At 45.1% G+C, this 22,297-nt stretch overlaps 1 protein-coding gene across 1 annotated transcript in view; it reads left to right on the plus strand.

Moving 5' to 3' along the window:
- RAB38 (RAB38, member RAS oncogene family) overlaps window positions 1–22,297 on the plus strand; it is a 111,025-nt gene that overhangs the window by 47,870 nt on the left and 40,858 nt on the right. Inside the window, exon 4 of the mRNA XM_020880142.2 lies at window positions 1,962–2,560. Within this exon, the coding sequence (XP_020735801.2) occupies window positions 2,359–2,560 (202 nt within the window). The 5' untranslated portion in view covers window positions 1,962–2,358. The remainder of the gene's footprint in view (window positions 1–1,961; window positions 2,561–22,297) is intronic.

Raw genomic sequence — 22,297 nt, forward strand, 5'->3', positions numbered from 1 at the left:
AAGCCACCGTGAAAGGGAAAAGTGAAAGTCGCTCAGTCGTGTCTGACTCTCTGCGACCCCCATGGACTATACAGTCCAGGGAATTCTCCAGGCCAGAATACTGGAGTGGGTAGCCTTTCCCATCTCCAGGGGATCTTCCCAACCCAGGGATCGAACCCAGGTCTCCTGCATCACAGGTGGATTCTTTACCAACTGAGCTATCAGGGAAGCCCTTCAAGCCACTAAAACCTAAAAGATTTAATAATTGTAAACTGAGAGTCATTTCTTCCTGCTGTGAAGATCTGTCATGAGACCTAACTGAGTGACTCTGGAAACAAACTGCAATACTTCCTGCCTAGCCATGGAGCTTGCTCACCGTGACTGGCCACTGTCCTCAGAGAGGCAGCGAAGGAAAGTCGAAACCTCAGGACCTAGGCCTCAATTTTGCATTCTCTGATGTAAACAGCCCTCTTCCCCTTAAGTGTATAAACTCCAGAACCTGAATCTTGGTCAGCCTGCTACACACAGTAAATCTGATGCTCCGACAGGCCCGGGTGAGCAAAGGAGACCAGGTGAGGATGATTCAGCCAGACCCGGCTGGGAGAACACGCTGGGGCCTGTGATGCTGGATCAGGCTGGCTCACGTGATGGCTCAGACTGCCACCCCCTCCTTGCTTCTACCGCCATTAGCTCCTACTTCTTTTGTTAAAGTTTAACATATGAAAACTTTACTGTTTTAAATTAATTTTTAAATGCAGACCCAATCTCTAATCCACATAGAGTGAATGATTTAGCTTTTCCTTTTTTTTGGGGGGGGGCGTCAATTTTGTTAATTGTGTTTTTCAAGGAATTTGCCCATGTTGCTTAAATTTTTAAATTTATTCACATAGATCTGTTCACGATATATATTCATTCACTTTTTTTTTTTAATGCCTATTCTCAAATTAGTACTGGAAGACTTAAGTTTGAATTTGGCTTTTTCATCACAAGCTGTTTGCCCCTACGTATGTTACTTAAAATGTCTAGGCCCTTTACTGGATTAGAAATATATATATTAGAGGTTAGGGTATTATAATATGTTCTTTATTATTTAGTTAACGTGCCATGAGATAAGAAAAAATAAGAGTGATCACTGTTGCTGATATTATTTTTGGAAGGTATCACAAGACACTGAGACTGGACCTGAACATTTCAGGATATGTGAGCTGGTCTATAGGACTGTGAGTACACACCCAAAATGTCTAGGTCTTGTTTTCCTCATTTGTAAAATGGGAAGAATAATCATATCTATTTTTAGGACTGCTGGGATGATTAGGTGACATGTGTATAAAACCTGGCACATACCAAGTGCCGGATCGATGCTTGCTCTTATTATCATGTAACATAATCTGACCAGTTGTCTAAATTGTCTTTCAGTGCTGCTCAGAGCTTTTAGTAGAGGAGAGGAGGAAACGAAGCCATGGATGCCCTCAGCACTTACAGCGCAACTGTTCTCCTGGTTAGACCATTCATTGGGCTTCCCCTGTGGCTCAGCTAGTGAAGAATCTGCCTGCAATGTGGGTAGACCTGGGTTCGATCCCTGGGTTGGGAAGATCCCCTGCAGAAGGGAAAGGCTACCCACTCCAGTACTCTGGCCATGGGGTCGCACAGAGTTGGACACGACTAAGCGACTTTCACTTCATTTCAGAATTAATAGTTGAATAGGTGTGAAGGCGCTCAGCATTCACACTCCCAGGCTGGTGCATCAAAGGATTACCATTACCAGGTCACGGAGGAAGAGGCTGGGGCAGCTCAGATGACTAGTGTGAGGTCGTGCCGGACCCAAACCCAGCTGGTGGGCCTCCTGAAACTGTTTTACGAGCTGCCTCGCCTCCAAACTCTCTCTACCCTGAGGGACGGTGGCGCAGCCCACGACCTCAAGAGTCCTGTGTTCAGCCAGACCGGTTACCGACCGTCTCCCTGCAATTCACTTAATTTTTTAGACACTCTCACTTGCCAAACCTGAAAACTGAAACCCACACCTCCAGCTTTTGTGGCCAAGATCACAGGCGAGAAAGTACTTCGGAAACTGTCAGGGGCTGTAACGAATAACCTCTGCAAAAGGGCATCTGCGCGTAAGCCTCCCCAGTCTCCCTGGCCCAGGAATCGCTCGGGTCTCCCCCCGAGCCGCGCGGGCGGGGTGGGCAGGGGGGTCAGCCCGCGGGGCTCGCGTCTGGGCGTTTCTGCAGCGGCCGGGGAGGAGTTCCGCCCTCGCCCGCGTCCCGCCCCGCCGCCGCCTCGCGCCCGCACTCGCGCTCCGGGAGTCTCTCCGGCCCGGCCCCCGGCGGCGCTTCCCGGGTCCGCAGCAGGCACCGCGCGGCGGGCGGGCGGGCCGCCACCATGCAGGTCCCGCACAAGGAGCACCTCTACAAGCTGCTGGTGATCGGCGACCTGGGCGTGGGCAAGACCAGCATCATCAAGCGCTACGTGCACCAGAACTTCTCCTCGCATTACCGGGCCACCATCGGCGTGGACTTCGCGCTCAAGGTGCTCCACTGGGACCCGGAGACCGTGGTGCGCCTGCAGCTCTGGGACATCGCCGGTGAGCCCCGGGACCGGGAACTGGGGCGGGGGACACCTCGCAGACCATCTCCCGGGCCAGGGCAGCGGCTCGCGGCCCCGCGGAGACCCGGGTCTACCTCCCCGGCTCTGCGCCGCGAGAAACTTTTCGGGGTGGACTGCAAACTTGCGTTTCAAAAGAAACAAAAAAAGTTTCTTTCTAGCGCGCGGCAACTTCAAGTGCGTTCCGTGGCGCTTTGCGGCGGCTGCTTTCTGTCCCTCCCACAGCCTCCCCTGGGATCTCTGGGCTCAGCGCGGGCCTCCCCGAGACCCAGAGGGAGACCCTCCGGAATTGCACTCGGTTCTGGGTCCCCAGCTCACTTCCCGGGCACTGGCAGTCCTGCGGGTGATGCCGCCCGGAGCGTCCCCCCCGCCCTTCCCAGCCCGGTGCTGGGACCCCCGAGGGGAAGCCCCTAGACCGGTTCACAGCGGGAACCCGGAGAGTTCCGGACTAGAGCCGTTTCCCAATTCCTGTTCCTAACTGCTCCCTTTATTCCAACTTTCCACACCCCCTTTTCTGCCGTTCAGTCAAGAAAGCTGGAGGTTCTCTACTTTGAGAAAGCCAACGACCTTTCTGTGTCTGCATTGCGGGTGAATCTCACTGTTTCTGCTTGTCCTTCTGTCTCTCTCGTCTATGAAAAGGAGATGCAGTATATATATTCCTGTTAGGGTTACTTTTGTCTAAGGGTCTATTCTTTGCGACCCCATGGACTTTAGCCTGCCAGGCTCTTCTGTCCATGGAATTCTCCAGGCAAGAATACAGGGGCGGGTAACGATTCCCTTCTCCAGGGGATCTTCCCAACACAGGGATGGAAGGCAGGTCTCTTGCATTGCGGGCGGATTTCTTACCTTGTGAGCCACTGGGGAGCCCCTTTCTATGACATTCGCCCGAGTTCTTGATTTGTTCCTAATGTTTTCACTGAGAGATCTGGAAAACGAGGAGCCTCTTACAATGTTTGAAATCAGAATTTGATTCCCAGGGTTTGTACCAGGAGTTGGGGCGTCAGTCTAAGGTGGAGGTGCAAAGAGTCCCTGGACCCAGACTGTGGCATGTTCAACCCCTCACTGCGGATCCCGGCTCGCTGCTCACCAACCTGCTCCCCACAAGCCCCTTCAGCTCATCTGCTTCCCCATTAAGTTGGCAAGCAGTCAGACCATGACAACTTGGGGACCCTCCTGCTCAGAAATTTTCAGGCCCCTGGGATTCCTTGTGAACCCCTTCAAACAATCAATGCACTTCACCTCGGTCTATTTCATAGTCTGTGGCACTAGGAACCTTTGCAAGTGCTGGACCCAAACTGGCCACTTCTCTTCCAGAAAATAGGTTCATTTTAGCAGGTGCTTTTGACTGGAAGCTTTATCATGGCTTGAAGCGAGAACACGTGGGAAGTTTTGCGAAGGGCATTTCTCATTCTGGGGACTCCAGTGCCTCTTTAATCAGGAGCTGTCAGGCCTGATGATAAAAGTCTTCGAAGGTGAACAGCTTCATGCATTTAGTGTCATCGTTAACTGCTCTGGTAGCTCAGGGATTAGCAGAGACCAGAAGATGCCATTGGCCGCCATCTGATTGGGCTCTATACCTAGAAAATCATCTGAGTCTGGGCACTTTGCTCTGCTGCGTTCAGTGTCCAAGAGCTCTGGTGTTGCATTGACATCCCTAGGACCCAGGTTTAGAATTAGCTTACTCTTTGAACAGGGGTGTAGCTGTAATTTAGTTTTTAATGTGAAAAGCAAATAAGGATATGACCTCAGACATGTTACATAATGTCTGTGGGTCTCAGTGTCCTGAGTATGCTAGGGTATAGAGATGAAGAGCCTAAATTCCAGTCCAAATGCTTCCATCTGAATTCTTGTTTTACCCTGTATGTCTTGAGCAATTTTAAGTAAGTTTCCTAACTTCCTAGTCTCCGTTCCTTATCTGTAAATAGAACGCTGTCTCCCAACAAAGGAGAAAACAAGATGAAAACTGACAAATGCTGACTGAACCCATTAGTACTTACTCCCTAGGAGAACTGCAGGAATTGTTGCTATAGTAGCTACTTTTTGTTTTTTTGAATATGTGTAAATGCTAGGCAAGAAGGACATGATAGAAATGTGCTAATTAGATCTTATTAAATGATAATTCCTGATGAACGAATATAACCTGTTCTAAAACACCCAGCACCATTTCCCAGCTTTATCCATATTACAACATGCTGTCTTGAGCAATTCCATTCCCAAGCTTAGAAATACCTCCTTCAGTTTTGAAGTTGCCATGGAGGCTATAGTCACAGAAGTCTGTGTATATAAGAAATCCAAGGAGCCTCAGAAAGTCAGTTCTATAGATATGGTGGTGTGCACCATCTCTGTAGGGAAGTTTATTTTTCCCAGAGCTTTGATGTTTCATGCTAACCTGTCATTGTCAGCCTCCAGCCCAAAGAGCCCTGTGGGCTGGGTTTGAAGTTCTTGGTGGAGGTGGTTTAGCCACTCAGTCGTGTCCGACTCTGCAATGCCATGGACCACAGCCCAGCAGCTCATCTGTCCATGGGACCAGGCAAGGATACTGGAGTAGGTAGCCATTTCCTTCTGCATGGGATTTTCCTGACCCAAGGATCAAACTGGGGCCCCCTACATTGCAGGCAGACTCTTTAATGAACTGAGCTACCCAGGAAGCCGGCTTAGAAGTTGGGCAGCAGGCAAAGCTGGTTGAGGGGGAGCTGGGCCCTTGTGGGGAAGGATGATTGGAGTGTAGAATGGACATGTTTCAAGCTCCATAGCTAGTCCTGTGAAGAGTGAGTGCGTATGTGGAAGCCAGCCGCAGCGGCCCAGTCAGACCCCATCAGCTAAGTGTTTCTTAGAGCGTCTTTAGATCTTCCTGTCGGTCCAACCATGGGGAATGCTGTCTCCTTGCTGCTCACTTCTGGCGTGTGTCTTACAGGCACGGGTGGTGACACTCACTCTGAGCTTACTAGGGGTGTTGATGAAGTAGTGGAAACATGTCCTGTCCTGACAGGATATCACATCCATCTGCTATCAAAGGAATCTTTTGCTCAATTAGACTTTTAACATCCATTTGGTTCGGGGCCAAGTCAGGTCCTATTTGTTCAACTAATTCCCGTGATCTTTGTCTTGTGGTCACTTAGACTGGCCAGTCTGCTTCTGAAAAAGACTGCAGAAAGTACCTTTCAAGAATTTGTGAAGTAGACCTTGAAATCACTGAGATGAATCCCACAAACCCCATAGAGGACTCTGAATCCCAGTGATTCCACCATAGAAGAGCATCTGAGTTAGCTCTGGGTTTGGAAACTCTTGATAGAGTCAGGGAAATTAAGTAATTGTGCCCAAGGCCACCCAGCTAGTAAGTGGAGAACTGAATTTGACTCAGGTCTGTTTGATTTGGAATCAAGCCACGCTCTTCATAACCATAGCCCTGTGAGGGCCTGGCGCACAGTTGACCCACTGGGGTTATACCCAATCCCTCTTTAAGGGCATGGCTTATTTAGTAGATAGATTATCCTTGCCTTCTTTCCCGTATTGCTAATATGTTTTTGGATGGTACCACAGTGCAGAGAATGGAAAGAAATGGAACAGAAATCTATTTCTGGGCTTCCCTGATGGCTCAGTGGTAAAGAATCAGCCTGTAATCCTCCCGAGACATGGATTTGATTCCTGATCTGAGAAGATCCCACATACAGTGGAGCTCAAGCCTGTGTGCTGGACTACTGAGCCTGTGCTCTGGAGCCTGGAGCCCGGAGCTGCTGAGGCCTCGTGCTCCAGATACTGAAGCCCATGCGCCCTGGAGCCCAGGCTCTGCAACAAAGAGAAGGCACCACAGTAAGAAGCCCTCCCATTGCAGCTAGAGAGGAGCCCCCACTTACAAAAGCTAGAGGGAAGCCCGAGCGGAAACAAAGAGCACAGTCATAAATAAATAGGTACAAATTAATAAACACACACACACTCTCAGAGTCAGAATTTCTACCCGGTTACAAAAGCACTCGTTTCAAAAAATGAAAGAAAATCTATTTCTGAAAATTTGATTCTTAGTTATAGGGTTTTTTCATTTTATAGAATAATCAAAAAAAAAAAAAAGAAAATGTTCACCCTTGAGACTCTCCTTTGCTACTCCTCTCCGAAACCTGATGCTTTGACTGTTCCATTAAGTACCTTGCACAAGTCTCAAAGGTAGTAAGCAGAGTGGGAATAAGCTGCTCAGTGGGCACAGAGAGACCGTGTTAGAGCAGATAGAGGTCGCAAGAGGCAGCATCGTGTGAACATGTGGTATCACAGGAAAAGAAAACAATTGCCAGTGGAAAGACGGGCAACTGAGATCCAGCAAAGCTTCACAGTTTGCCCAATGTCCAGAATTACAGCTTTAGAATATCCATAATTTACAGTCCATAATTAATGATATGTTTGTTAGAACATATCTGAAGTATTGATCACTTTGATGACTCCATTAGCACTTTCAACGAGAACAACACAATTTTGTCTACAAGTCTTGCTGTGCTTTGGGAACCAGGTACTGGACTTAGTGATAGTAATAGTAGCTAACATCTTTTAGACACTTATTCTTACAATTATCTGTGCATCCATAATTTTTAATTTCCCAGTAAAATAGCTGGTTAAGTGGTAGTGCTGGAACTTAAAACTTGGTCATTGAATCTAGCACCTAGGTTCCTAATAGTTTTGCTCTACTTCCCGCAGTTCAGAAATAGAATACTTCAGATGTAGTCTAATAAATATAAATTATGGATATTCTAAAATGGTAATACATGACATTGGGCAAATCATGAAACCTTGCTGGACCTCAGTTCCCATCTTTAAAATGACAACTGTTTTCCTGTGATATCTCCTGCATGTGGCATCTCTTGCAGTCTCTTTCAGCTCTAATATGGTCTCACTGTGCCCAGCTGCTTCCCTGGTAGCTCAGCTGGTAAAGAATCTGCCTGCAATGCAGGAGACCCTGGTTCAATTCCTGAGTCAGGAAGATCCCCCGGAGCAGGGATAGGCGATCTACTCCAGTATTCATGGGATTTCATGGTGGCTCAGATGGTAAAGAATCCATCTGCAATGCGTGAGACCTGGGTTTGATCCCTGGGTTGGGAAGCTTTCTCGGAGGAGGGCATGGCAACCCACTCCAGTATTAACATGCCCAGTTAGTATGTAACAGCTTATTCCAACTTTACTTACTAGCTTTGTGACTTGTGCAAGTTACTTAATTTCTGTGCCTTGGTTTCCTGTCTAAAACTTGGGGAAAACGGCAGACCCTACATCTTAGAATTAAAAGAATGAGATGGGTTAATTCATATAAAGCTGTGCCTGACGCGTTCTGAATGTTAGCTATTACTCTCGTTTTTTAAACTGTTATTGCAGACTTCTTTCACATATATTTTCCTGCTTGATCTCAGAGTTGCTGAGGGTATAGACAGAGCAGGTGATATCAAACCTATTTTATATTAGATCAAGAGTCAGAGACCCAAGATCAAAAGAGCTCTCATATAGCAGAGGAGAGCAGGAACAGCAGATCTGTTTAACTCCATCTTTGATGCATATATTTGAGAAAAATGACCAGATCTGTGGGTCACCAGAAAACTCTATTCCAGATTTAACAAATACAGTAGAAAATAAAGTTGGCAGGTGATGGAGAGAATCCTTTTCTCCTACGTGAAAGTTTCACGGCAAGACTCTCCTAAGTAATACATTCCCCTAAATAGTTAAAATCCAACACGTAGGAAAAATATTTCCCCGCGGGGCACATCTGTCCACCTAAGCCATGTGACGGAGCCCTGGAGGACATGAGCTCTCCAATAGGCAGAGGGGCAGCGGGAGGCAGCCCCGGTCTAGAGGCGGAGCCCAGAGCGCCGGTGGCTCTGAGAGTCCTCTGGGTCACCGTGCTCTCTCGTTTTAGTGTCTGCGAAGTGCTTCCACATTGTAAAATTCAACTGAGGGAAGGGTTTGGGATTTGACCTCTCTCCAATAGAGACTTCAACTGAGACTCCCCTGGTGGCTCAGACGGTAAAGCGTCTGCCTGCAATGCGGGAGATCCGGGTTCAATCCCTGGGTCGGGAAGATCTCCTGGAGAAGGAAATGGCAACCCACTCCAGTATTCTTGCCTGGAAAATCCCATGGACAGAGGAGCCTGGTGGGCTACAGTCCACGGGGTCACAAAGAGTTAGACGCGACTGAGCGACTTCACTCTCTTCAATATTTTTTTAAATTATTTATCGGCTGCGGTGCGGGCTCTTCGCTCGCTGTGGTGAGCAGAGGCTACGCTCTGCTTGCGGGGCGGGGGCCGCCGTGGTGGCCTCTCTTGTGGGGCCAGGCTCCAGGGCACAGGGCTTTAGTGGTTGTGGCCCCCTGGGCCTGGAGCCCAGCCTCGATAGCTGTGGCCCCCGGGCCTAGTGGTCCCGCGGCATGTGGGATCTTCCCGGAGCAGGGATTGAACCCGTGGCTCCTACATTGGCAAGTGGATTCTTTACCACTGAGCCACCAGGGAAGCCCTTTTGTATCTCTTTCTAAAGGACAAATTCTCCAGGAAGTTTTAGAAGAAGTGTCTTAAATATTAATGCGATGGATCTGAAAATGTAGAGAGTGCTAAATTTGGCAACCACCGTGTCAGGCAAAAAAAAAAAAAAATGCATGGCAAGTCTGGGCCATATTCTAGTGGGCAGTTATTGTCTTGTTTCTAGCCTGGCTAATTACCGAGTTTCTAAATACCATGTGGGTTAATGTGCTATGTGCTTACAAGTAAATAATATGTACACTGAACAGAACAGTGAACTTTTGACGTGAGGTGAGGGCGGGGTGGGGAACTCACCTCAGGGCTTCTTACAAGGAGGTTGTCAGACTCTCTGGGCATCACAGACACGTGGGCGTTAGGCCTGTGGGACACATTCTCTAATCTAGGCTTTAGAAGACTGGTTCTGACAGGTGGGCACAGAGCAGCCTGACTGAGGATAGCTAAAATGCTTGAGAGGAGGGAATGTGGGGAGCAGCTCCTGTGTGTGTTTGATTTCTTCAGCAAATGTGTCTACTAAATGCCTGGTGCTTCCTGGTGGCACAGACAGTGAAGAATCTGCCTGCAGTGCAGGAGATCCGAGTTCCATCCCTGGGTCAGGAAGATCCCCTGGAGGAGGGCATGGCAACCCACTCCAGTATTCTTGCCTGGAGAATCCCATGGACAGAGGAGCCTGGCGGGCTATAGTGCATGGGTCACAAAGAGTCAGACTAATATACACACACACGCACACACACACCCACGTGTGTGTTAGGCACTGTGCTGGGTAGGGAAACAAGAATAAACATTTGAGCAAGACCTTAACAAGTTCGTGGTTTAGTGGGCATAATAGCGTGAGAGCAAATACACTGTAATGGTGGGTAAATTGTGTTGGTAAACATGACTCCAAGTCTCTGGTGATACAGAAGGGGTCCTGTCCTCCCCACTTCCTTCCTTTCTCTGAGATTAAGCCTGATCAGACTAAACAAAGCCTCTGGCGAGGGTGATTTCCTGAGCTCTTTCCAAGCACCAGTGACTCCCTGGGAGGGACTTCAGGGCCACACACCTTGAGACAAAAGTTCATCCTCTGGCCCTTTTTCATTCTGTCTCCTGAGGAGCTCATGCATTCCTGTGGCTTTAAACTCTGTGCTGATGACTCCCAAACTGTGCTTATAACCTTGCCTTCTCATGCGCTTCAGACCTACAGTTACATCTTCCCACTGGACATTGCCTTTATGACATCTCATATATATTGCAAGATCACTATGTCATAGCCAAGTTGCATAAAAAGGCAAGATGGCTTGTTTTCTCTAGTCATAAAGTAATATATGCTCAGTGTAGCAAATATGGAAAGTACAAAAGAAAAAACAACAATACAACAGCAAAGAATATAGATGTCACCCCTCTTAATGAAAGTAGTAAATGATGTCTTTGTAAATCTTAACCAGATATTATCTCTCCACATACTGATCTTCTTAGTGTAGTGAACTATACTGCTTTTCACCCAGTCACTAAGACCTGAGGCCCCTGCCATCTCTTCTCCTTTTCTGAGCTTCACATGCTCTCCCTCTCCAGGTCAGATGGTGATTATGCTTCTCCAGGGCCGGCGCTGTTACCGCCTGTCCTGCTATCATAACCGCCTGGCTGGTTCTAGCCTCCCCCTCCTCTGGCTCTTGTGTGGACTAAGGTCAACTTTACCTTCCCAGAATATCGCTTTGTGGGTCTTCATTGCCTGCAGATTATAAACATCATGGTGAAAGGAACTAAAGTCCTTGGGATGAGATGATTGGAGAGAGGATGACTAGAAAGAGGACAGATTCTAAATTTAGAGCTGCTGAGGGAGCAGTTCATGGGGTCCTGGGTGGTCGGAAGCGAGTGGAGCCCGGAGTCCTGGGTGGTCGGAAGCGAGTGGAGCCCGGGGTCCTGGGTGGCCGGAAGCGAGTGGAGCCCGGGGTCCTGGGTGGCCGGAAGCGAGTGGAGCCCGGGGTCCTGGGTGGCCGGAAGCGAGTGGAGCCCGGGGTCCTGGGTGGCCGGAAGCGAGTGGAGCCCGGGGTCCTGGGTGGCCGGAAGCGAGTGGAGCCCGGGGTCCTGGGTGGCCGGAAGCGAGTGGAGCCCGGGGTCCTGGGTGGCCGGAAGCGAGTGGAGTCCGGGGTCCTGGGTGGCCGGAAGCGAGTGGAGTCCGGGGTCCTGGGTGGTCAGAAGTGAGTGGAGTCCTTGAGGCCTGACCTGGTCAAAAGGAAACCCAGGATCTGTCTCACTGTGGACTTGTCAGAACACAATTACTCTGAGGGTCAAAATGATACTTAAATATTTTATTTTAATGTGTTTACTTTAAAAGTCATTTTACAATATGAGAATTTGAGAAGTATAAGATCCTGCCTGGGAAAATTTGTTCATTTATTTGATAAGCACAGGGTTTTCAGGAGGGAATGAAATAGGCATTGGTATGAAAGCTGATATTCCACAGGGGACATAAAGTTACTTAAATATAATCATGGAGATGGTTACTGACTGTTCTGATAAGTCTCTAAAGGAGAAATGTCAGGTGCTAAAGAAAGTCAAGTCATGGCCCTGCCATTGCATGGTGTGGAGGAGGGGGCTGTGGGTAGGAGGGAGGTGGTGAGAGGCAACAGCAGACAAATTATGAAAGCGTGCATTTGCTCTGCCAGTGGTTAAGAGTGATCATTCTGTACATTTATCAAGTTATCAGAGTAAATCTTTGCAGTTTAAACGGCACCATGATTCTGGCAAATAGGTCATTGAGATGCTTTTTCTTCCCAATTGTAACCCTAGAGCTTGGTTCTAGTCTGTGTTTAGTGAGTTTTATTCAATAAAAAGTTTCAGTCAACTATTTCATCATTGCTCTAAACATTTCTTCAATTAAAAAAGAGAAACTTTTTGTTTACAAACAAAAGATTTTCATGCTTCAAAGACGGTAATATTCTGAACACTAACAGAAAAATGCTTGCCTTCTAGAATTGATAAATACAGCAATCATTTTTCTTAAGGTGGTATTCCATTTTATTTTTCACCATAAAAACTAGGGAGAGACCTTAAAGAGCTTTCCTAAGAACTGTGCTTCTTCATTCAACAAAACCTTCCTAACTCAAAGTGAAATGTCATTCATTTGGAGGTCAAATGACAAAGCTGTATTTTCCCTTTATGATTTTTGGATCGATTAGATGAAGTAATAAAGGTAATTTTCACAGAGTTAAAACCTGTGGGTCATCAAAACAAATCCTGCATTTTACAGTTGAGGAAGCTGTGCTCTGAAAGGGGGTTCATATTGATTTCTCAGGCTCAGAGAGCTAGCCAGAGGTAGAACTGGAACAAGAATGCTGGCTTCTCTGGTTTATTAGGGATGAGATGTGAGGAATTAAAAAAAATTTTTAAACAGCAGATATTTTGGTGTTGTCTTAGTCCTGGGGCACATGAATAAATGAATTTAGTAGGTGTTCAGCTTTGAGAGTTCACAATAAAGCGATAAAGAAGAGAAGATGGTGGTATGGCATTGAGATAAACCAAAGGCACCCACAGTTTGGATTCGAAAGACATGCCTGATTTAATTTCCCCAGTGCTCCATTATAGGCTCAATATGTTTATGAACTCCTTCCTCTTCCTTATCACACTCGGTATTTATCACCTCCGCACCTCTCCTCCTGTTCTTCTTACTAATTCATGTACCCTTCCCTTTATCTCCACATACCCAAACCCTATCTGATGTTTAAGACCCGCCTGAAAGGGACCTCATGCAAAGACTTCCCTAATTCTCCTTCCAGAGGTCACTCGTCCTCCCTTGAATCAGCACAGCTCCACTCCCTCCTGTCTTGTCTCCTTTTAGCAACTTATTAGAGTTCTACTGTGCCTTTTCAGATATCCTTTCTGGTTTTTAGCAGAGCTTGCTGCAATGATTTGTCTCATGATTTAATGAAATGACTGTGGAGTTAGCCAAGATGTGGAGAAAGAGAAAGTACCGTGGAGGAGAATGAAGCAGAAGCAGGTTTTGGATGCAAAGGCAAGTGAGTTCAGGAAGAGGATAGTCAATCGTTTCAAATATCCGGCAGAAATCGGAATTATTACTTTTTTGCTCTGAACCATAATGTTTTGTAGTCTGTGTTATCCTGATTAATTATTTAATCTCTCTTCTCATCAGCCTTGTGAAAATGTGCTCTCAGGAAGGACAATGGACAACTTAGCTTCTTGTATACTACAAGAGATCAAGAAATTATCTATTGTGTGAGGGATTCAAACACATTTCAACCTAATTTATAGGGTGAAGTTTGACAACAAATGATTTAAATTACTTGTTGACAGGACTGTTTTCCCCCTGTAATATAACATATTATTAATACCACCATTTATTGGGTGTCAGGCATGGTGCTGTGCATTTTTTATGCATCATTTTATTTACTGCTCACAAGGAACTGATCTTATAGGTTCTGTTACTAACCTAATCATAGAGATCTAGGCTTACAAGGGCTAAAAAACAGAAAAACACACAAAACTCTTCAAAAGGTGCATAGAAGCTAAGAGGTAGTGCTGGGATATGAACTGAGATTTTCCTGGTTATGAAGTAGCAACTGTTTCCTAACTGCTCTGCTCTACTATTTCCTGTGGGGTACTATGATAGTTTTCACATATCAAGGATTAAGTTGCATTTTGAAAATGCATAGTATTTATTTTAAAGGAATATTTATTATTATTTTTAATCTTTCTACTTTGGATAGAGCTAAGAATTGAATGAGCTGAATTCTTTGCATACATCATTGCTTAGATCATGTGGTTGGTTTGACTTAATAAGAAATATCTAAGTATGCTATATTTAGACAGGAAAACCACAGTGCTTAAGGGACATAGACTCTAGTTTGAAAATTAAAGATAAGAGTAACTATGATGCTTGATGGTATTGGAACAAAAATTAAGTCTTGATGGTGGTAGAAGGGTGTGTGAATTTTAAACTTAATAAAAGAATCCTCTAGACTAGACTCAAGAAGCTACATCAGAGTTTCTCGAACACTCAGCTCATAGAACCTTTAGTATCAAAGTACAAATAATTTTTTCATGATGTTTTTAGGCCAACAGAAATACTTAAAAGCTCTGTTTTTTTTTTTAAAGATTTTTTATATATATTCATCAATTTTTATTTTTTATTATTTTTGTAATATATATTTTATTGAAGTCTAGTTGACTTACAATGTTTCAGGTGCACAGCAAAGTGACTCAATTATACATATAAACATATATTATTTTTGAAATTATTTTCCATTAAACTTATAAGATATTGACTATAGTTTGTTAAGTAATTAGCACCAAACAATTTAATACGTATTATAGCCTAATAATTTAATAGTCCTTTGGGAAAAATGGAGAACACAGTGAAAAGAAAATGATTTTTATTTCACTTTTAGTAGCTATAATTATTTACCATAGGGACATCTGTTGCTTTGGGCCATAGAAGAGCATCTCAAAACTGAGTCAGAGTGGTCACCACCACCCTTATTTCCTGCTTCTTATTGATTTTCACATGATCTTGCCTTTTATCACACAAACTGCAAAAACGCCCGCTTCAAAAAGATATGAGCACATCAAAGGGAATGTAGCACAATCTAATGTTGAAATTGTGAACCGCCTCTAGCTAGTAGTTCCCAAGGTCTCTGATTGATCTTGAGCACCACTGCTTACCTTGAAATTTAAAATTATCCAGTTGCACCCCTGTGAGTTCCCTTAGGCCCCCCAGAGCACCTTGGCACACATTTTGGGAATTTTACCTAGGAAGGAATCTGTGAATTATTTAAGAGTGAAACCCTTAGAGTCCAGGGTCCCTTGTGAGTTATTTATAAAAGTATCCTTAAAGAAACTGTGGAGAGGAGGTTCTGAATTGGGGACAGATTTTTTTCAGAGTGGATTTTGAGAGTGAGCAGGAGTTTAGTAGTCATGGAAAGTCAATGAATTGGATTAGAGATCTTGCTTTATTTAGCCCACTCCTCTCCCTGATGGGGCTTCCTCTCTCAAGAAATCGTTATTAATCCTTACTTTATTGTGTAAAGAATATTTGTGTTACCAACTCCATTCTGTTTCACAAGTCCATTGTGAACACAGACCAAGAGTTTCTCAGAGTACATGTGCGAGGGAGAGATGGTTGTCGTTAAGTTGCCATGTCCAACTCTGCAACCCCATGGATTGCAGCATGCCAGGCTTGCATGGCCTTCACTATATCCCAGAGTTGGCTCAAACTCGTGTCCATTGAGCCAGTGATGCCATCCAACCATCTCATCCTCGGTCATCCCCTTCTCCTCCTGCCCTCAATCTTTCCCAGCATCAGAGTCTTTTCCAGTAAGTTAGCTTGTCACATCAGGTGGCCAAAATATTGGAGTTTCAGCTTCAGCCTCAGTTCTTCCAATTAATATTTAGGGTTGATTTCCTTTAAGATTGACTGGTTTGATCTCCTTGCTGTCCAAGGGACTCTCAGGAGTCTTCTCCAGCACCATGATTCTAAAGCATCAGTAGGGATCAGTATTAGAGGAATTCTACAGCGGGCTTGAGGAGACTACAGTGTAACTGGGGACACAGTCTGCAGAGTTTGTGGCACGCCTGGTTGGACGGGCGAGCCAGTGGTGCATTGTCAGCGCTGTCTGATATCGCAGAGTAAAGAGCTGAGCCTGGAGCCATGTAGTCAGAAAAAGCTCCAAGGAGGTAGGATTTGGTACAACCTTGAAGAACAGGTAGGATTTATTTAGGCAGAGAGTCAGAGATGGTGTATGTTCCAGTGAGGATGGGAAGGCCGTGGAATGGTGAATGAAAGGAAGAGGCAGAACTTAGTGAGCCCAGCAAGACATAGTTTGGGGCAGGACCCTGGCCTTGGTCTGAGGATTAGCCATTGACTTGTAGATCAAGCTGTGCAACCTTAAAAATCCCACAGGAGCCCAAGGGGGAAAGTAAATGGACTCTTTTCTCTGCCTGGCAATCACTTGTTCATCTTTCCTAAGGTCATCTCTGAAAAACTTGGTTCTCACTTCTAGACCACTCATGCTTCTGCTCCCTGTTTCCCTAGGAAATGGGCATAAAAATTCCCCTGAATCCTGGCTCCCATTTTGTTTTTCTGCAAAATTTCATGTACAGCTGGATGGTTGTATAGAAATGAGGCTGTGTGTTAAAGAGTATTTTGAGGCAAAGAAACAATCATGGGATCCTACGTAAGCATGTATAAGAGACTTAAAATGAAAAAAGTGGATCAATAGCAATGATTTACTTTAAAATCAAATTATATAAATTTCATTGAATTCCAAATAGTTTGTTATAATTATTTGAATAAAATGGATATAGATACATACATTTAAATTTAAGGCAGTGTTATCTAACAATGTGAAAGGAATAGTATCTTAGCCACCTTTTTTTTTTTTAACTTTAAGATTGAGTGCTTGGCTATGGAAGACAGTTTGGCAGTTACTTACAAAACTAAATATATGCTAACCATATAATCCAGCAATTGTGCTCCTTGGTATTTACCCAAAGGAGTTGAAAAATTATGTCCACACAAAAACTACACACAAATAGCAGCTGTATTCCTAACTGCCAAAAGGTGGGAGCCACAGGGATGTCCTTCAGTAGGTGAATGGTCAGGGCTCCCCCAGTGGCTGAGCTGTAAAGAATCTGCCAGCCAATTCAGGAGAGTCGGGTTCGGTCCCTGGGTCGGGAAGATCCCCTGGAGAAGGAAATGGCAACTCACTCCAGTATTCTTGCCTGGTAAATCCCATGGACAGAGGAGCCTGGTGGGCTACAGTCCACAGGGTCACAGAAGAGTCAGAGGCGACTGAACGCACACACAGGTGAATGGTTCAACTGATGCATCCAGATAATGGAATGTGATTCAGCACTAAAAAGAAGTGAGCTGTGAAGCCATGAGAAGACCTGGAGGGAACCAGAATGTATACTACTAAGTGAAAGAAGCCAATTTGAAAAGGCCGTACAGTATGTGATTCCAACTCCCATCACATTCTGAGAAAGGCAACGCTATGGAGACAGTAAAAAGAATAGTGGTCGCCAGAGTTGGGGCGGGGAGAGGGGTGAAATAATGGAGCACAGAGGATGTTCAGGGTGATGAAAGTACGCTGGATGGTACCGTAATGATGAATACATGTCATTAAACATTTGTCCAATGACATAGAATATACAACACTAAAAATTCACCCTAAAGCAAACCATTGAATTTGAGGGATTATGATATGTCTGTTTAGCTTCACCAATTATAACTGTTAGTGTTTTGCTCTGGTGGGTGATATTGATAACAAGGGAAGCTATACATATATCAGGGCAGAGAGTATATGGGAAATCTCTATACTTTTCACTCAATTTTGCTCTGACCCTAAAACTGTTTTCAAAAATTTAAGTCTCAGTAATGATAAAAAATAAACAGATAAAAAAGACTGAGTGCTTGGTACTGATCAGTTCAAATGAACTCGACATAGTAATTCATAAAATATTGACCACAGATTTCTGCATATTCTGAGTTTTCAAGACATTCCAATATTTGTATTTATCTTCCAATTTGTAACTGTTGGGAAATTGTTCAAATTGCTTTAAATCTTGTGTGGGTCACATAACATGTGAGCAGCCCAATCTCCCATTTTGGCACCTGTTTTGGGTAACAGTAGATTTAATTAAGCAAATTATAGAGTGACAACAGGGCTTTGGATGGTAACTCTGGCAGAGGTGTACAGAAATTAAAATACGAGTAAATATCCAGTCCTGACCACCTCGGCCCTGCAACTTCAGACTCATGTATCCAGCTGCCTACTCACCACATCTGCATAGCAGACATCTCAAACCTAACATGTCAAAGTCCCAGTCAACTTCCATAAAACCTGTGGCTCCCAAAACCTGCTCCATTTCAGCTAATGGCAGCTCCACACTTTCAGTAATTCAGGTCAAAAGCTTGGTAGTCCTGCCTGGGTCATCTCATAAGTTATAGTTCGCCTATCTTCTCTACCTCCAAACTTATCTGGAAAACGGCCAGTCTAGACCATCTTCACCGCTGCCCCTGTGGTCAGCAGCATTATCTCTTGCCTGGACTGTGGTTTCCCCACTTCCAGCCTTGACTCCTGTGTGTCATCCCTCAATGCAGCATCCACAGGTATCCGTTTACTTCTATTGGTTCACGTTTCCCATCTGTGCAGTCTGTCAGTACTTTCCTCTTTCATCCAGAAGAGCAGGTAACCTCAGGATAATGGCCTGAAACTGTCAACAGTCTGGAGCCTGTGATCCGCCTGCCTCGTCACACATTCTTCTTCTCCTTTCTCAGCTCTCTCCAGCCAACAGTCTCCTCATGTTCTCCGCACGCTTGCCAGACCCTCCTGAGCCTCAGCATTGCACTCGCCGCCCCTCCTGTCTGAAGCCCTCTTCTCCTCAACATCCTACCGGCTTGCTCCTTTACCTTTTTTTGGTCTTTATTCAAATGACACCTTCTCACCGAGGCTTCCTTTTCCATCTTGCTTTACTTGACCCTGGCCTCATGCGGCTCAGCTGGTAAAGAATCCGCCTGCAATGCGGGAGACCTGGGTTCAATCCCTGAGTTGGGAAGATCCCCTGGAGAAGGGAAAGGCGACCCACTCCAGTGTTCTGGCCTGGAGAATTCCATGGACAGTATAGTCCGTGGGGTTGCAAAGAGTTGGATACGGTGGAGCAACTTTCACTAGCATACTCAATTCTCCTTTGCTGCTTTATTTATTATTTATTTGACTGCACTGGGTCTTAGCTTCAGAGTGCAGGCTCAGTAGTTGGGGCGCAGGGGCTGAGGTGACCTGCGGCATGTGGGATCTTAGTTCCCTGACCAGGGATGGAACCCACACATGTCCTCTGCATTGCAAGGTGGATTCTTAACCACAGACCACCAGGAAGTCCCTGCTTTTCTCCACAGCACTTTTCACCAGATAATGTAATATTATGTGTATCTTACTGTTTTTGTTTACTGTGGATCTCTTTTTACTAGAATGTAAACTTCATAAGGGCTTCCCTGGTGGTTCAGTGGTAAAGAACCCACCTGCCAGTAAGGCAACAAGTTTTAATGGTTTTTTCCCCCTTAGTTGCTGACTTTTTTCATTGCATATTTCTAGTGCCTGGAAATTCATTGGCAGTCAGAAATTTTTGTTAGATGAATGAAAATAGTAAAGTGGTAGGATACAACTTAAATAAAGTGATTTCAGTGGGAGTGGAAAGAAAGTGATAATTGCCAGTGACATGACAGAGGATGATTGTTAAAGACTTGGTAAGCCTGAAAGTAATCACTGGGAGGGAGTGAAGAGTCAGGGGTTATTTCTTCACTCAGCAAGGAGATCTTGCTGACCACCTACTAGGTGCACAGGTCAGTGTGTGTCATGGGGCTGCAGAAACTTGGCTCTGGCCAGGGAAAGAGGTTGGCACTTTTGTAGGGGATAATTATCCAAGGTTAATTCTAGAATAGAAGCCTAAGTGACTTGGAAAAATGGTGGTTGATTGACACTTTTCTGTCACTGGTTTGGTGGAGCAAAGAAGTGAGGAGAGATGATGAAAAAGTTTCAGAACCGCTGCCAGGGGGTCAGATGGGCTCTTGAAAAATGATGAAACCATGCTCTCCAGCAATAGTCTGACTCTGGTCCTTGTTGGCCAGGCTTCCCTGCGCCTTCAAAACCTGCTTATACCACAGTCAATTCAGTGGCCATTTAATCTGCGTAGCAACTGGATAGTTTTTTTTTTTCCCCTTTCTCCAGATCCTTCTTCAAAGTTCATGTTTACTTTTGGTTTTATCTACCTGCTTTTCATACCATTTCTCTCTAGAAATAAAGAGTGTACCTTGGTATGGTATACTTTTAACCCTTCTGATTTTGCCATGAACCCCAAAATATATATTTGGAATAAATTGATTCCAAGGGATTATTTCTTAAGATGAGATTATTTCTTAAGATGAGATTATGTCTTAAGATGAGAATTACTGTGAAAGCACAACATTCCAGTCTGAAATTCATTGCAAAGATATGCACATAACCCAGTTGGAATAATGTTAATTTTCTCCATCGATGAACATCTATTGATTATTTACTGAAAACAAGAGTAGAATATAGAGTAAGTATATTAGTAGGTGGCACTGGCTCATGAATATGAGATAATGCTGTATTTCAGAGGCAGGAAGAATTTTAATTTCAGTTTATTTCTACCACCATACTTGGAGCTCTTACTGTATCCAAACAGTGGAGAAATAAACTTCAAATTTACAGCATAAAATGTGACCAGCCTGCTTTCCAGGTTTTTGAAATGCCAAGTTGGAGACAGAAGCATGAAGACACATCATGGTAAGTGTGAATGGACCAGGATAAAGAAAATGCCGTGGGGTCGTGAAAAAGGGAGCCAGGGTTCCAGCCGGCGGGTTGTGTGAGGTTTCAGGGCACAGCGATAGGACACACAGGATGGGATTGAAGGTGAGAGGGGAGATGTGGAAGGAATTCAGACTTTGGGAACAGAGCTGCAATGAAAAAAGGCCAGGAAAGCCAGAGAGTAGTGAAGGATGTGTTCTGGGAAGGACAGGTCATCCGGCATGGCTTGGCTTTGGAGCTTGGAAGGAAGGGACAGGAGAAGAGCTTGGAATGGTGGTTGGAGACAGTCTCCAAATGTGTAGGCTTCATTTGAGTGTCTTTTTTAAAGCATGGAAGAGTCATTGAAGGGCTGCAATGGCAGAGAATAATGGCAATATTTGTATTTTGAAAATGATTCTGATAGAAATAGAAGTTTTAAGACTTAAGCTGCTGCTGCTGCTAAGTCGCTTCAGTCGTGTCTGACTCTGTGCGACCCCATGGACGGCAGCCCACCAGGCTCCCCCATCCCTGGGATTCTCCAGGCAAGAACACTGGAGTGGGTTGCCATTTCCTTCTCCAATGCATGAAAGTGAAAAGTGAAAGTGAAGTCGTTCAGTCGTGCCCGACTCCTAGCAACCCCATGGACCACAGCCTACTAGGCTCCTCCGTCCCTGGGATTTTCCAGGCAAGAGTACTGGAGTGGGTTGCCATTGCCTTCTCCCAAGACTGTAGCTAGGGAGGGCTTAAAGAAAAAGCAAACAAACAGTTTCCTAGGCCCCACACAAAAGCAATTCAATAAGAATCTCTGAGGAGGATGCCCTGGGAACAGGTGTCCTGCAAATACTTTGGGTGATTTCTTTTGTCCCCCCAGCCCTAATGAGATATGTGTTAGCTGCCCAGTCGTGTCCGACTCTTTGTGACCCTATGGACTGTAACCCTCCAGGCTCCTCTGTCCATGGAATTTTCCAGGCAAGAATACTGGAGTGGGTAGTTATTGCCTTCTCCAGGGGATCTTCCCTACCTAGGGATCAAATCAAGTCCCTTGCACTGCAGGCAGATTCTCTACCGTCTGAGCCGCCAGGGAAGCGTCTATTGAGATATAAGCTTATTCAGTTTGTGTAAGTTTAAGGTGTATGACATGATGACTTCATATATGTGTACACTGTGAAATCATTACCACAGTGAGATGGATAACATCTCTATCACTTCACATAGGGCCTCCTAGCTGGCTCGCTGGGTAAAGAATCTGCCTGCAATGCAGGAGATGCTGGAGTTCGGTTCCTGGTTTGAGAAGATCCCCTAGAGGAGAGCCCAACAACCTACTCCAGTGTTCTTGCCTGCAGAATCTGATGGACAGAGGATTCCATCAGAATCCTATGGACTGCCGGCTACAGTCCACAGGTCGCAGAGTCGGACACTACTGAAGCGACAGAACACGCACACCTCACCAAATGACCTTGTGTTTGCTGAGAACATTTGAGACTTACTCTTTTAGCAACTTTCCATTAAGTAATACAGTATTGTTGACTATAGTCACCGTGCTGTACCTGAGATCTCCAGAATTTATTCATCTTATTACTGGAAATGTGTACCTTTAACCAACATCTCCTCAATTCTCCCACCCCCTAGCCCCTGACAACCACCATTTTATTCTGTTTTTATGAAGTTTTGGCTGTTATGGAGTTTTTAGTTTCTTCATATAAGTGAGATCAAATGGTATTTTTCTCCCTCTGTCTGACTTATTTCTCTAACATAATACTGATGTTATTGCAAAAGACAGGATTTCCTTCTCTTGTATGACTAATATTCTATTGTACATGTATATAGTTGGTCCTCTGTATCTGCAAATTCCACATCCACAGATTATAAAGGACAGAGTGCATTTTATAAGGGACCTGAGCACCTGCGGATTTTCATATGTTTA

Source organism: Odocoileus virginianus, chromosome 28 (assembly GCF_023699985.2).
Source record: "Odocoileus virginianus isolate 20LAN1187 ecotype Illinois chromosome 28, Ovbor_1.2, whole genome shotgun sequence".
NCBI lineage: Eukaryota > Metazoa > Chordata > Mammalia > Artiodactyla > Cervidae > Odocoileus > Odocoileus virginianus.